The following is a 12,660-nucleotide window of genomic DNA, read 5'->3' on the forward strand; positions in this document are numbered from 1 at the left end:
ACCAGTAAACCCTCAAAGTAATGCTGCTCTGAGTCCTCTGTCAAAAGAAACACAGCATTTCTTTCCTTCTATTGTGAACACATGGGCTTCTGTATCAGACTTCCTGTTTTCAGCTTAAACCTCCAGGGCTAGGGCTTGAGCATGCTCAGTTTGCTCCTCTCTCCCTTCCTCCTCCCATCCCTGTTGTAATCTGAGCCCAAAGTTATGAGTGAGCAGGGGAGACTCAGACAGGAAGTGATGTCACAGCAAGCTAATATGGCAGCTGCTATCCTAAAAAAACCAGAGAGAGATTCTAGAGCTGTTTACCCAGGTATGGTAAAGCATTCTGCAGAATAAATATAGTGTTATAGCTTGCACTATTGTGGCAAATCTATTGGCAATAAACTGCTTCGGGAGCTTCCCTTATCCTTTAAACTGGGTTTCAGTTGAGGCAAAACGATATCATGTCTGAAAGAAAGGGTAGCTAGACTGGAATATGTACAAACAAAACCTAAAACTTACTAATGCCACTACACAACTCCTAAATCAGCAGAAAATGAGAACGGAATAAGGTATCTGTGATATGTAGCAAAATGCTGCTCTGTTCTCTGTTTACAGAAGCTGTGCTATGTATGTGTTGGGTGTGTGTAAGATTTAAGTATTGGATTTCTGTAAAGCAACGGATGCTTGCCATGAGAGACAACTGACCTGCAGCACATTAACTTATTTATTCTCAGGTCCATTGCTGGAATCAAAGACCAGCAGTTAAAAGTAACTTTGCAGCCGAATGAGAATTATTTCTTCTATGTGAGAGCTGCTAATGTCGCTGGGACAAGTGAGCAGAGTGAAGCTGCCCTCATCTCAACCAAAGGTAACACACTCCAAGGGGAATATTTATCAAGCTTTGAATTGAAAATTCAAATTTTCCATTTTTTTGTGTGGCCAAAACTGCAGAATTCGACTAAAGTATTGTTCATATTCAATTAGAGTTTTTTTTAAAACTCAAATTAGATTTTCAAGATTTATCATTCTCTGGCCCTTTAAGAACTTAAATTCGACTTAAAAAAACCTGCCGAATTGCTGTTTTAGTCAACGGGAGACGTCCTGGGATCAATTTGGAGTTGTTTGCAGCCTTCCGGACATTTGAGGTTTTTTCAGAGAAAAAACTCTAATTGAGTTTTTAAAACTCGAATCGAATTCGGGTCGATCCCATTCACCCGAGTTTTATGAATTTGTTTTTTTTCAATAAATTCCAATTTGTTACATTTCGAGTTCATGGGAGTTTATGGGAGTTTTTAAAATTCGACCTTTGATAAATGTGCCTCCAAGTCTCCATCACTGGCCTCTATGCACAGAATCCTCCTGCATATGATAGACTCCTGCTTATACAACTTTTTTACCGTCAGTGTTAATGTTAGGGATGCACCGAATCCAGGATTCTGTTCGGGATTTGGCCAGGATTCGACCTTTTTCAGCAGGATTCGGATTTGGCGAATCCGAATCCTTATTTGCATATGCAAATTAGGGATAGGGAGGTAAATCTTATGACTTTTTGTAATAAAACAAGGAAGTAAAAATGTTTGCCCCTTCCCACCCCTAATTTGCATATGCAAATTAGGATTTGGTTCGGTATTTGGCCGAATCTTTCATGAACGATTTTGGGGTTCGGCCGAATCCAAAATAGTGGATTCTTTGCATCCCTAGTTAATGTTCATGTTCCAGTTGATGGTAGTTGCTTGCAATCACTTTTGGTTTATTTTTCCAGGCACAAGGTTTCACTTACTGAGAGATACCGCACACCCAGTATTGGAGCTCTCTCCAGAAGGAACCAGTATAAGTATTTCAGAGCAAAGTGAAATAACGGGGTTGGTGTCAACTTTCTGTTCTATTAATTATGCTTGAGCCAAGTAAATACACAGAGGTACAGTGAATATAGCAAGGCAATGCCGCATTTAGAAAATGGCACAATTCATTATGTAATGTAAAGAATTAAGGCAAAAGTATGTGGATGTCAAATATAAATATACGTTGGGTTTATGGCAGAGACATGACTGCCATTGAAGTTTTTATTGCATATATAAAAAATGTTTTTGCTTTCTAGAATTCCATTGGTGCTGGGGGAAGTGCTGCCTGCTAGCGGCTGCCATTACTGGGAAATGACAGTTGCAGGATGCAAAGGCTACAGTATAGGTGCCACCTTTCAACCTTCTCAAGAAGAATATGGCTTGGAACAAGACAGTACAACATGGTGTATGCAGTGCTGCTCCACCTCTACAAGGTAATCGAACACTTCTACACCAAAATAGAAAAATATAAAGCAACATTTTTTCAATATTTAAAACTATGCCTTAGCCAAAGTGCTTTGGGGCAACACCAACCATATTTAGGAGAAACACAGAGATACTTTTAATTACCTCTGACTGTTAAAGGGATTACAATTACGGTAGTTATTTATTAAAGTCTGAATGCCAAAAACTCAAAAATCTTTTTTTTTATTATAAAATCCAACTTTTTAGTGGAAACAAAAAACTTGAATTTTTCAGAATTTATTAAACCCAGAGGGTGGTTAAAGTGTTAATTAAAAAGTACTCAGACCTGCCGAGTTCATGTAGAAGTCAATGGGGCAGATTTACTGTACTAAAGGGCGAATTGTCATCAGCGTCCGCTTCGTACACTTCACACCACTTCGCCAGTTGCAAATTTGTTACCACTACGCTAATTCACTAAAATGCGAAGTTGTGTTCTGGGCGTCGAACGCTGTTGACTTTTCGCTAGCGATACTTCTTCAGTGGGAGCAATTTAAAGTTTTATAGACATCTTTATTAGAGATGTTGGTGCAAATGCTTGAAGTGGCCACTTTTTGTACAAGGAACCTTAATAAAGACAAGAGAATTAATATAATGCCCTACACATAATCCCACTGTAAAATGAATGTTCCATGGCCCCTTGTTAGGACTTTTGCCGGCAATCCTGCTTAAAAAAGGAAAAGTCACCACCGTTTTTTTTCAGCTTTAATACATTTTTCGACAGACAGGATATGATGTAAGTGACATAAGATTGAGGAAGATCTAGTTTCATTTTAGCAGTTCGCCTGGTCTGAGGTGGCGAAGTCAACTCTAGTGAAACAAGTAACATTCAGTATAATCAGCACTTTAGTGAATTTGCGAAGCAACGGCCATTCGCTTGAACAAAAAGTCACCTGTCAATAGAGCGGAATGAACGCTAGCAACGGTCTCTTTCACTAGCGAATTGTCATCTGCGCCTGTTAGTGAATTGACGATGTCCCTGCGGAATTGATTTCTGGCGAAAAGTCTCTAGTGTTAGCCACTTCGCCTGTAAATCTGCCCCAATGGGAGAAGATATCCTGATCAGCACTGGGTTTCGTGCAATAATCCGAAGATTTTGTAGTTTTCAGGCGGAAAATCCAAAAAATTAGTAAGATATGATTTTTTGGAGTTTTTGCCTGCATAGGAAATTTTCTGAAAAATGTATTGATAAATAAGGGGAAAAAAACTTGCGGATTTGGTCGGAGTAGTTTTCAGAAAATACTCAGATATTTTTGGATTTTTGTCAAACGGGTACATTTATCAAAGAGTAACAGTAGAGATCGCCACAGTCTGCTAGCGTATAATTCCGCCATTCTCCATTCATTTCTATGGGATTTTGAAAGGCATTTTTATCCACGGTTGAACTTTCACTTTGATAAATACTCTTTTAAAAATCCCATAGAAATGAATGGAGAGTGGCAGAATCTCACTCTAGTGGACTGTGTGATTTCTAACGTCAGGGTGATTTAGGGTAGTATATTTATCAAATGGTGACCATTCACTTTCACGCTTTGATAAATACGCCTTTAAAAATCCCATAGAAATGAATAGAGAGAGGCGGAATTCCACGCTAGCAGACTATGGTGTTCTCTAACTTCACTCATTGATAAATATACCCCTGGGTGTTTTGTGGCCCTGGTTGGTGTGCTAAACACTCAAAATTGCCCTTCCATACACTATAATGAAAGCTCTTGCTGATGTTCTTCGCTTACTGTACCCCTCAGGGCCAGACTGGGAGTAGAAATCAGCCCTGGCAAAAAATTAAACAGTCCACTTATAAATGTACGAGATCCCCCCTACAAGTTAAAAAAAATTGGTGGCCAGGGTCCCCCCCATAAAAGTTGCCAGCCTCCCAAGTTTAAATAAAACATTGGTGGCCAGGGTTCCCCAATAAAAGTAAAAAAAAATTGTCAGAGCCTCACATAAAAGTTTAAAAAACTTCGGCAGCTTCAACTTCCTTTAGTGGTTTCAGCTTCAGTTCCTTTTGGTGGCTTCATTTTGGCTCCCTTTGGCTGCTTTGCTTTCGCCCCCCACCGGCGACTTTGCTTCGCTGGCTTCCCGGGTGGTCCACTTAAGAAGAAATGGAAAGGCCCATCAGGCAGATTGCCAGTCCAGGCCTGCCCCTTATTAATAACAATAACATCCATTTGCCTATTGGGCCGTACTTGAATATTTGTTCATTGTACATTTTTGTAAGTCTGACATGAGGGGAATAATGGGGAATGAGAGAATACATTATAAGCAAGACAAAGTAGAATTTTAATTAATTCAGTAACATATCGCTTTTGAACCCCAAATTTCCCTTCCCTTCTACAGTCTTTAAAAGGATACTTGTTAAATAAAGCACATCATTGGTATCATTACAGTTACTCATATAAGTTCCTCCACAAGGAAGTCTTCAGTGAAGTCCGCTTGACAGAACCTCCAGATCGTATTGGAATCCTCCTGGATTACAGAACTGGGAGACTTTCATTCTACAATGTCCCAAAACGACAAGTCCTTTACACCTTCAGGAACGGGTTTAAGGAGGCATCTCACCCAACTTTTGCTCTAGAGACACCTGGGAATCTCCACTTGCATACTGGCATAGAACTTCCAACTTTTGCTACGTAGAGCTAACAATCTATGTCATATAGGGTGTTCCTTGCCTGTGGAACCCCTCAATGTGCTGTGTTCATTTTGAGAAATCATTGCTCCATATGGAAATGCTTGAAATTCTGTGGGGGCAGCTGTGGGGATGCTGCGATTAGATATGAATGAAACAAAAAGGAAATGCTGCAATAAGATATGAATGAAACAAAAAGGAAATGTTGCGATTATATATGAATGAAACAAAAAGGAAATGCTGAGATTAGAAATGAATGAAACAAAAAGGAAATGCTGAGATTAGAAATGAATGAAACAAAAAGGAAATGCTGAGATTAGAAATGAATGAAACAAAAAGAAAATGCTGCAATTAGAAATGAATGAAACAAAAAGGAAATGTTGCGATTATATATGAATGAAACAAAAAGAAAATGCTGAGATTAGAAATGAATGAAACAAAAAGGAAATGCTGTGATTAGATATGAACGAATCAAAAAGGAAATGCGATTAGATAGGAATGAAACAAAAAGGAAAAGCGATTAGATAGGAATAAAACAAAAAGGAAATGCAATTAGATATGAATGAAACAAAAAGGAAATGCTGCGATTAGATATGAATGAAACAAAAAGGAAATGCGATTAGATATGAATGAAACAAAAGGAAATGCGATTAGATATGAATGAAACAAAAGGAAATGCGATTAGATAGGAATGAAACAAAAAGGAAAAGCGATTAGATATGAATGAAACAAAAAGGAAATGCGATTAGATAGGAATGAAACAAAAAGGAAATGCGATTAGATATGAATGAAACAAAAAGGAAATGCTGCGATTAGATATGAATGAAACAAAAGGAAATGCGATTAGATAGGAATGAAACAAAAAGGAAAAGCGATTAGATATGAATGAAACAAAAAGGAAATGCAATTAGATAGGAATGAAACAAAAAGGAAATGCGATTAGATATGAATGAAACAAAAAGGAAATGCAATTAGATATGAATGAAACAAAAAGGAAATGCTGCGATTAGATAGGAATGAAACAAAAAGGAAAAGCAATTAGATAGGAATGAAACAAAAAGGAAATGCGATTAGATAGGAATGAAACAAAAAGGAAATGCGATTAGATAGGAATGAAACAAAAAGGAAATGCTGCGATTAGATAGGAATGAAACAAAAAGAAAAAGCGATTAGATAGGAATGAAACAAAAAGGAAATGCGATTAGATAGGAATGAAACAAAAAGGAAATGCGATTAGATAGGAATGAAACAAAAAGGAAAAGCGATTAGATAGGAATGAAACAAAAAGGAAATGCGATTAGATATGAATGAAACAAAAAGGAAATGCTGCGATTATGAATGAAACAAAAAGGAAATGCAATTAGATATGAATGAAACAAAAAGGAAATGCTGCGATTAAATATGAATGAAACAAAAAGGAAATGCAATTAGATATGAATGAAACAAAAGGAAATGCGATTAGATATGAATGAAACAAAAAGGAAATGCTGAGATTAGATATGAATGAAACAAAAGGAAATTATGCGATTAGATATGAATAAAACAAAAGGAAATGTTGCGATTAGATATGAATGAAACAAAAAGGAAATGCAATTAGATATGAATGAAACAAAAGGAAATGCGATTAGATATGAATGAAACAAAAGGAAATGCGATTAGATATGAATGAAACAAAAAGGAAATGCTGAGATTAGATATGAATGAAACAAAAATAGTGTGATTTTTGTTGATAAGATTGTCTTTTTTTTTAGACTCCTTCCTTTTCAGAGATTGTTCTTCCATAGGTTTTTTTAAACATAGGGGAATCCTGCTAAATAAAACCCTGCAGCCAAAATTATGATACAAAGGATCACATTTAAATTCTTTTTAAGTGGTATCACTTTGATCTGCCTTTTTTTAGGACACATGATGGAAAGGCCAACATCAACAATGTCTTAACCTTCTTAAAAATTGGCAAATAGCCTAATTAGATGTCTTAATGAAGGCCTCTAGTTGGGCTAATATCCAGTCCAGTCTGTTACAGTAGAGAGATGATCATCATTGATGAGGCTTTCATCTGTTTTCTGTATTTTGGGGAACAGGACAGTATTTTACTTTCAGGTAGGAAAGCCTATGATAAGAGCAGGACAAGCTCCTGTCAGGGAAAAACAAATAATACAAAGGATATCATACATTGTCTACTGATTGTTAGATATATTCAGTATATTAATATATTAGTAAATTAAAGGATGTGTAGTCTGCAGCCCTCAAGCTGTTAAACTGTAATCCAATATTGGGATACAGCGCACATGCTGATTAGTAAGACTGCCACTAGTTGGGGGCCCCAGTGTTCCTGCCTGAAGTGAGTGAAAAAAGGCTAAGAAAAAAGAAGCTTTAACTGCAATGTTACTATAGTATTTACAGAAGAAGCAAGTTTTAAAAAAGAAAACTGTAGCCTTGGCAAATATTGTATTGTGGGAAGACACTGAGGGGCAGATTTATCAAGGGTCGAAGGGAAAATTAAAGTAAAAAAATTCGTATTTAGAATTTTCAATTTTTTTTGTACTTCGATTAGGGAATAGTCCAAATTTGTTTTGAATTTGAAAAAAAATAGAATATCGAAATTTGTCATGTTCTGTCTCTTTAAAACTTGGACTTCGGCCATTCGCCATCTAAAACCTGCCGAATTGCTGTTTTAGCCTATAGGGGACCTCCTAGAATCTATGGTGGATTTGAACAATCAAAGGTTTTTTTTTTAGAAAATACTTCAAAACAAATTAGATCGAATTCGATCTTACTTCGATTCGAACGATCGAATACAGCCTATTCACCCGCACAAAAAAACGTTGATTTTTTTAATAAATTTTGGTTGGTCTTTTTTTATTCGAATTTCGAAGTTATGGGAGTTAAAAAAAAAAAGCTCCCATTACTTCGAAATTCGACCCTTGATAAATCTGCTCCTGAGTGTGGAAACATGCAAAGAAACTTGAGTTTTTCATACAGTTATCTCACAACTAGTGAAAATGCTAGTTTAGAATAACCTATTTTAGAAATGTTCAGAAGGGAAGGTTCTTACAAATTATCTATGATGTGTAAAATATATTTTAGCTTAAAGGGGGTTAAGAGAACTGAGGGAATGTGGGGAGAGCAGTGACATCTAGGAAGTGCTGAATGGAAAGTGAAAGTAATTATCTGCCCCGCCTCTATGCCACTGGCATAGAGGAGGGGCAGACAATATTTGATTGACAGCTGAGATCTTTAAATGAGTTTACAACAGCTATGAATGCTTTAATAAAAAACAGAAATTGGATTTCATGTTTAATTTGAAAAGGACTTTTGTTATACAGATTTTTGTGTCTGGGTGACAGGTCCACTTTAACATCATAAGAACGCTAAGGAGGTATTATAGTCATAATATATATTGCCTCCAGTAATTGCAGAACTAAGACTTGCTGTTTGCTCTAGCTATAGTAGCCAATCAGCTGGCTAGTAAATGAGACCTGCTAATTGGCTGCTAGGGATTAATAGAATTGAAGCGAATCTGGTGACCGGACCTTTGTAATTTTCAAATAAATATGTCTGTGTATATTGTAAGGGATCTGTTCAGATACAAAATTAAAAGACCTCATCAGATCAGGAATTATGAAAATATATAGCATAAGGCCTGTCATGATCAGGAGCTGGAAAAATACAAATTGGTCATCCCTGTTTAGGCTTCAAGTCTATACCTGCCGACATATAAATATATATGTATTAAATACAAGGGCCATGAATATCCTGTAACATATATCCTTGTAAACAGTGCTTAGTGATGTTATTAGTTATGATCTTTACTAAGTGATGCGTGTCTCATTGAAACCTGTATTATTTATTATAAAAAAATAATGTACCCCCCCGTTGTAAATTATCAATTACTCTGGCTAAAGGCTTTAAGCTTGAGTTTTATGTTGCCTTTAGCCCAGAGTAACAGAAAGGATTTATGTATAAACAGATTTATTTAATATAATAAGTTATTCTTGTATTGGAGGAGAGGGTTTAATGGGTTGTAAAATCTCAGTGTGCCTTCACTTTTTTTCTCTCTTTATTTATTGTGTTTTTCCAACAAATACATACATTGTATCTTCAAATACTTCTCCAAGGAGTAAGATCTAACATATATATAGCAAAAAAAAAAAAAAACCAACACAAAAAAAAATTAAAAATGTAATAAAGATTTTATACCTCCCAGGGTAGTTACTACTAAAGATAGTCCAAGATAATGTAGGCTTTATGTTTTGGTCGTAGGAAGCCAAAGTTTATATGCTTCCTGTATTTTTCTTTTCTCAGACCTCTTGGCGCTGCTTTTTCATATTCTAAGGGGCAGATTTACTAAGGGTCGAATTTCGAAGTTAAAAAAGCTTCGAAATTCGACCCTCGAATTGAAATCCTTCGACTTCGATTATCAAAAGTCGAAGGATTTTTCACCGAATTTAGCGTTCGACCGATTTTTAGCGATCGATCGAAGGATTTCTATTCAACCAAAAAAAACTTAGAAAAGTGCTCTGGAAGGTCCCCATAGGCTAACATTGCACTTTGCTAGCTTTAATTTGGCAAAGTATGAAGTCGAAGTACTTCGATTATCGAATGGTCGAATAGTCGAACGATTTTTAATCGAACCGTTCAAATCGAAGTCGAATGTTCGAATATAGCCTATTTGATGGTCGAAGTACCCAAAAATTTACTTCGAAATTCAAACTTTTTGAAATGCAAACCATTCTCTCGAGCTTAGTAAATCTGCCCCTAAGTTATTAGTTACTTCTTATTGTATTTGGTGGATATTTGGAATCTTCTTTTTTTTCCCAGTCCCTTGCTATCAGGAGTTTACAGGTATTTAAAGGAATAGGAAAGTTAAACTAAAGAAGTCGGCAAGAAATGCTGTACATTATGTTTTGTGCTTCTATACCAGCCCAAGGCAACCAAATCCCTTTAGCAGTAAAGATCTGTGTCTCCAAAGATGCCCCAGTAGCTCCCCATCTTCTTTTCTGCTGATTCACTGCACATGCTCTGTGCTGCTGTCACTTACTGAGCTTAGGGGCCCACTCACAATATACAGTACACATAGAATAGAAATGTCACAATATAAGGCTGATTAGTAATTAATACAGATAATTACTACATGGCAGCACAGAAACCAGTGCAATTAGCATCAGAATTTAATAATCAGCCCTGTAGCATCAGCTTATATTACAGACCAACCTCATTTTCTGCTGGATAATTAGTGACGACCCCTAAACTTAGCTTCTCAACAGCTGCTCAGAGCCCACTGAGCATGTGCGTGTCACAGACACTTTCCAAGATGGTGACCCCCTGTGACAAGTCTGAAGTCCTGGATCATTGCTGCTATTGACAAGCTGAAACTTTAGGCTGGTGCAATAAGTTCAGTGTATAAAATATGGCATTTTTAGCCCTATTAATTTTTAGGGTTTAGTTCTCCTTTAATACTTGGAAGGTCAGCATTTCCAAGCTCTTATTTGGAAGTTTGTCATGTAGGTTTAAGAGCATTGCTTCAGTTGATAATGGAATATCTTTCTGGGTGACCTTTGTAATCAATGATGTTGCCGCTAGCCAGAAACTTTGTATAGTATCACAATTCCACCAGATGTGTAGCATAGCTCCTATATCTCTGTTGCATCTCCAGCATAGATTTGAAGCTTTGAGATACATTTTTGCTATCCTTGAAGGTGTTAGGTACCAATTATATAGGATTTTGTAATAATTCTCCTGATGAGTGACACATTGAGTAAACAATTGTGGTTTGATGATATCCAGTGTGTCTTCATATTAATTACTGGCGACTGTTATCCGTTCTCATTTCTATATATAAAAATCCAGGTATCTGTGGGTGAATCTGTTTCCTTATATGATGTAGAGTATGTGCAGCTATCAGTTGCCTGCAGTGGGGATTTAACCCTTGCTGCCACCAGCAATTGCAGAACTCAGACTTGCAGTGAGCTCAGCGGAGGATGATGGGATTTTAAGGACTGCAGCAGAACGTAAAAGTATGTATGAAGGTCACTCACATGACTTCACTACCAGAGAATGAAACAACACAATAACTTATGCTGGCTATGTTATATGCAATGTATACACATGGCTGTATATAGACTGTACCGGGTAATAAAGTGATTTTAATTAGAATGAAGTAATCAAATGTCTTTCATACACTACCAGTGTCATTTATTGAAGTTGTTTTTGCTTTATTATAAATCCTAAGGAAGTTGCGTTTGCCTCTGGGAGAGAGAAGATTCTTCTGTAGTGTTAACTTGCCTTCTGTACACCAGGGGGTGCTGTGTTACTATTTGACTTCATGCTATTTGCCCATATCTGGTACAGATGGTTGTGTTATTAGTACAAGTGCATCTGTTATAATATCTCTGGCACTGACTGATCTGCTGACTCACAGGCAGGGAGAACTCCAAAAATTCACTGCTGCCGACAGACCTCAGCTCAATATCAGTGGTTTTCCGAATGTGGTATGTGCAGCGTTTGTAAGTTATTGGGGGCCCATTTGGGCATCCCCTTAACTGCCTCTTCATTTATTCTCATTACACTCACATTGTGGTTCCAGCCATCCTTCTCAGAGGCAACACATGACAGGCTGGTAGTGGAAGATCACCTTTACAGCAGAAATGCAAGAGACCAGCCGCATGGTGGGAAAAGGGCTGCTGATAGCAAGATTGTTGGTTTGTGTAACACAAGAGTTTGTGCTTAGCCAATACTTTCCTAGTCCCGGTATTTCATGGTTTAACCATTTCTTTTGTTCAAAAATGCTGTTTGTCTGGGAATTGTGGGCTGACATGATTAAAGGGGTGAAGGTGGATGAACTGCTACATACTATTACCTTAAAGGAAGCGTTCAGTGTAAAAATAAAAACTGGGTAAATAAACAGGCTGTGCAAAATAAAAAATGTTTTCAATGTGGTTACTTAGGCAAAAATGTAATGTATAAAGGCTGGAGTGACTGGATGTCTAACATAATAGCCAGAACACTACTTCCTGCTTTGCAGCTCTCTTAAGATAGAACTACATGAATGTTTTCGGCGCGATCCGATGCGCTGCGTCAAAACGCATGCGTCAAATCGCATGCAACGAAAATAAGGTAAGTGAATGCATTGTTGGATGGTGTTGCAGCGTTGATCCGACTCGACTGTCGGATGCAGATGCTGCACGCTGCGTCTGCATCCGTCAGTTGTGTGGCGTCTTGTCCATCATGCGTTTTGTCGCAGCGCGTCGGATCGTGCCAAAAACGTTTGTGTAGTTCTACCCTAAGAGAGCTGCAAAGCAGGAAGTAGAGTTCTGGCTACTATGTTAGACATCCAGTCACTCCAGCCTTAATACATCTTTTTACCCTATTTTTATTTTTACACTGAACTGTTCCTTTAAGAAATGAGTGCCTTACCTACAGCATGGATGCATGCCCACGGTCTTTGTAGGGGACCCAGTCCCTCACTATTGTGCTCACCTGCAGTTTGCATACTGGGGCAAGGGGCAGATTTATTTGAGGGTCCTGAATTTTGGGCCACAAAAAGGAAAGGACTCAGAGACTAAAGGTGGCCATACACAGGGAGATCCGCTTGTTTGGCAATGTTGGCAAATGATCAGATCTCTCCCCGATGTGCCCACATTGAGATGGGCCATATCGGGCTGATATGATCATGGGCCCTAGGGCCCAACGATCGGATCACAATGGAGGCTATACGGGCAGATGCGCCAACGACCCAAAGGGATTTTT

The 12,660-nt window shown here is 37.7% G+C and overlaps 1 protein-coding gene across 1 annotated transcript in view; it reads left to right on the top strand.

Annotated features, from left to right (window-relative positions):
- Window positions 1–5,138, top strand: part of LOC108707278 (cardiomyopathy-associated protein 5) — a 50,670-nt gene extending 45,532 nt beyond the window's left edge. The window contains exons 11-14 of the mRNA XM_018244466.2: window positions 717–850; window positions 1,745–1,844; window positions 2,081–2,257; window positions 4,673–5,138. Coding sequence (XP_018099955.1) covers window positions 717–850; window positions 1,745–1,844; window positions 2,081–2,257; window positions 4,673–4,919 — 658 coding nt within the window. The 3' untranslated portion in view covers window positions 4,920–5,138. The remainder of the gene's footprint in view (window positions 1–716; window positions 851–1,744; window positions 1,845–2,080; window positions 2,258–4,672) is intronic.
- Window positions 5,139–12,660: the final 7,522 nt, after the last annotated feature.

Source organism: Xenopus laevis, chromosome 1S (assembly GCF_017654675.1).
Source record: "Xenopus laevis strain J_2021 chromosome 1S, Xenopus_laevis_v10.1, whole genome shotgun sequence".
Taxonomy (NCBI): domain Eukaryota; kingdom Metazoa; phylum Chordata; class Amphibia; order Anura; family Pipidae; genus Xenopus; species Xenopus laevis.